At 44.6% G+C, this 2,500-nt stretch overlaps 1 protein-coding gene across 1 annotated transcript in view; it reads right to left on the bottom strand.

Moving 5' to 3' along the window:
- Positions 1 to 2,500, bottom strand: part of LOC122249566 (uncharacterized) — an 87,255-nt gene that overhangs the window by 78,984 nt on the left and 5,771 nt on the right. Inside the window, exon 2 of the mRNA XM_086538220.1 lies at positions 464 to 641. Coding sequence (XP_086394346.1) covers positions 464 to 641 — 178 coding nt within the window. The remainder of the gene's footprint in view (positions 1 to 463; positions 642 to 2,500) is intronic.

Here is a 2,500-nt window from a genome sequence, read left to right as displayed (position 1 = left end):
ATCTCTCACGGACCGAGTCTCTCAAGTGTGCGAGATCTTATACAATGCCGATTGCAGAAACTTGCTGGACTCAGCTGTGCTTGTCGAATGCGGGAGACATGAGGGATCGCGCGAGTTTCCTTCTTCCGCATAACTTGGATTGGCGATGACTCACTCGATCTAAGATTCCGCACGCTTATTCTGCCTCCCTTGGAATTCACACGAGGGAAGAAAAGATTCGCGATCGAAATACTGTAGTATTCCCACTTCTTCCCCCTTCCCTCTATTTTACACCCGTCCCCCCCCCCACCACCACCACCACCACACACACACACACACGCACACATAGTCCAAAAAACAACAACAACACCCAAAAAATACAACGCCACACACCCCAACAAACCAAAACATCTCAAAAAAAAAAAAAAAAAAATACAACACAGCCCTAAAATAACAACAACAACAACAACAAATCCACACTCACAATAAATGATGATCTTCTTTCTCTTGAAGGCCTCGCTCTCGAAGGACGAGATCCAGCAGGTGTATTCTCCGGTGAGTTCCGAGGTCGGGTTCACTATAGCGAGGGCGCGGTGTTTCATGAACTCGTCCTCCGACACTTGGTGGTTGAGGTCCAGCCGACCCTTCAGGAGGCCCAGATCCTAGAGGGGGAGGTGGTCATTGTAATAAGAACGATGTAATGATTAACTGTGACTAGGTGCACATGCACAGTGCTTACTCCACACGTACATACACTTACTCCATACTCCACTCACACAACAATCAAACAATTATATATATATATATATATATATATATATATATATATATATATATATATATATATAATGTTAAATAGTATCAACATTAATAATAAAAAAAAAAAATTTAAAAATTAATTTGTAATGGGAATATGCTTTAAAAAAAAATCCCTGAAAAATCTGGTGTGAGAAAAAAAACAAAAGGTTTCATCCCTCCCCCCCTCCCTCCCCTCCCCTCCTTTCCCAAGCCGACCCACCCACTAACTCCACCATCCACCACCTCCCTCCTCCCCTCTCCCCTCTCCCCTCCCTTCCGTTCCATGAAAAAAAAAAAAAAAAAAAAAAAAACACCCGCAACAGTAACAAGTTTCACACATATAGCAACGTCTGGTAAACGCCCCTAAAAAAATGCCCACGTCGCCACAGCAAGTAAATTGAAAATCTAAACTCGAGAGCAGAGAACAGACCGCGGCGGGGAAACTGCAGATATTGGTTGCGGTTTGAAAGACGAGTGCGGGTATAGTGACGTCGGGAGTGTTATGGTGATGAGAGTGTGGTGAAGTGGTGTAAAAAAATATATATGTATCTTTGCGTGGGATCGAGAACAGAATTAGTGTTTAGTTTGCTTATATAATCTTTTTTTTTTAATCGTTATTGTTTTATTCATTCATCTTAGTATTATTAATTAATTAATATCTATCAATTATCATCATTATTATTACTTATTTATCTATCTTATTTCATTTTATTTTATTTATCAAAATAAAACTAGTCAACAACAGATAGTAAAGTCTTTTTTTTTCTCTTCTTTTTTCTTTGTGTGTGTGTTATTATATGTATGTCTTCTATTCACCTAGTGATATTGTGATCATTAGAGTGATGAAGTTCGAGTGGTGACTTGTCATGAAGTGTCACAGTGGAAATGGCTTCATGCTCCCCTCGATATCACGCACCAGATACCATTCACACATTGCTATACACACATTAATTAATCCATCCCAGCGTCCGTATCTCACAATAGCCAAATGATCAAAATTCAGTTAGTGAGTCACATAAAACCGCAAAACCACCTGACCGTATCGGATAACTACTACAAAAAAGGGTGAAAAAAAACACTAATTAACCAAAGTACAATGGGATGCATGTCGGTGCTACCTGAGTAAAAATAAATAAATGAGTAGTAGATGATTCCGGGACGAGGGGGGGAGGGGCGAGAGGGAAAGAGAGGGAGAGAGAAGGGGGAAGAGGGAGAGAGAAGAGGCGAGAGGGAAAGAGAAGGGGGGAGAGGGGGAGAGAAGGGGGAAGAGGGAGAGAGAAGGGGCGAGAGGGAAAGAGATGGGCGGAGAGAGAGGGAGAGAAGGGGGAAGAGAGAGGGAGGGAGGGAGGGGGGGGAGAGAAGGGGGGAGAGGGAGAGAGAAGGGGGGAGAGGGAGAGAGAAGGGGGGAGAGGGAGGGAGGGAGGGAGGGGAGAGAGAGGGGGAGAGAAGGGAGAAGAGGGGGAGAGAGAAGGGGGAAGAGAGAGGGAGGGAGGGAGGGGGGAGAGAGAAGGGGGTAGAGGGAGATAGAAGGGAGGGGGAGGGGGGGAGGGAGCGAGGGAGCGAGGGAGAGGGAGAGGGAGAGGGAGAGAGAGAGAGAGAGAGAGAGAGAGAGAGAGAGAGAGAGAGAGAGAGAGAGAGAGAGAGAGAGAGAGAGAAGAGAGGGGAAGGAGAGATAGAATAGATGAAGGGAGGGAGGGAGAGAAAAAGAGAGAGAGAGAGAGAA

Source organism: Penaeus japonicus, unplaced genomic scaffold, assembly GCF_977035675.1.
Source record: "Penaeus japonicus unplaced genomic scaffold, GWHDUDI00000001_assembly GWHDUDI00000007, whole genome shotgun sequence".
NCBI lineage: Eukaryota > Metazoa > Arthropoda > Malacostraca > Decapoda > Penaeidae > Penaeus > Penaeus japonicus.
The sequence above is the reverse complement of the archived record's forward strand: the minus strand, read 5'-3'. Positions and strand labels throughout refer to the sequence as shown.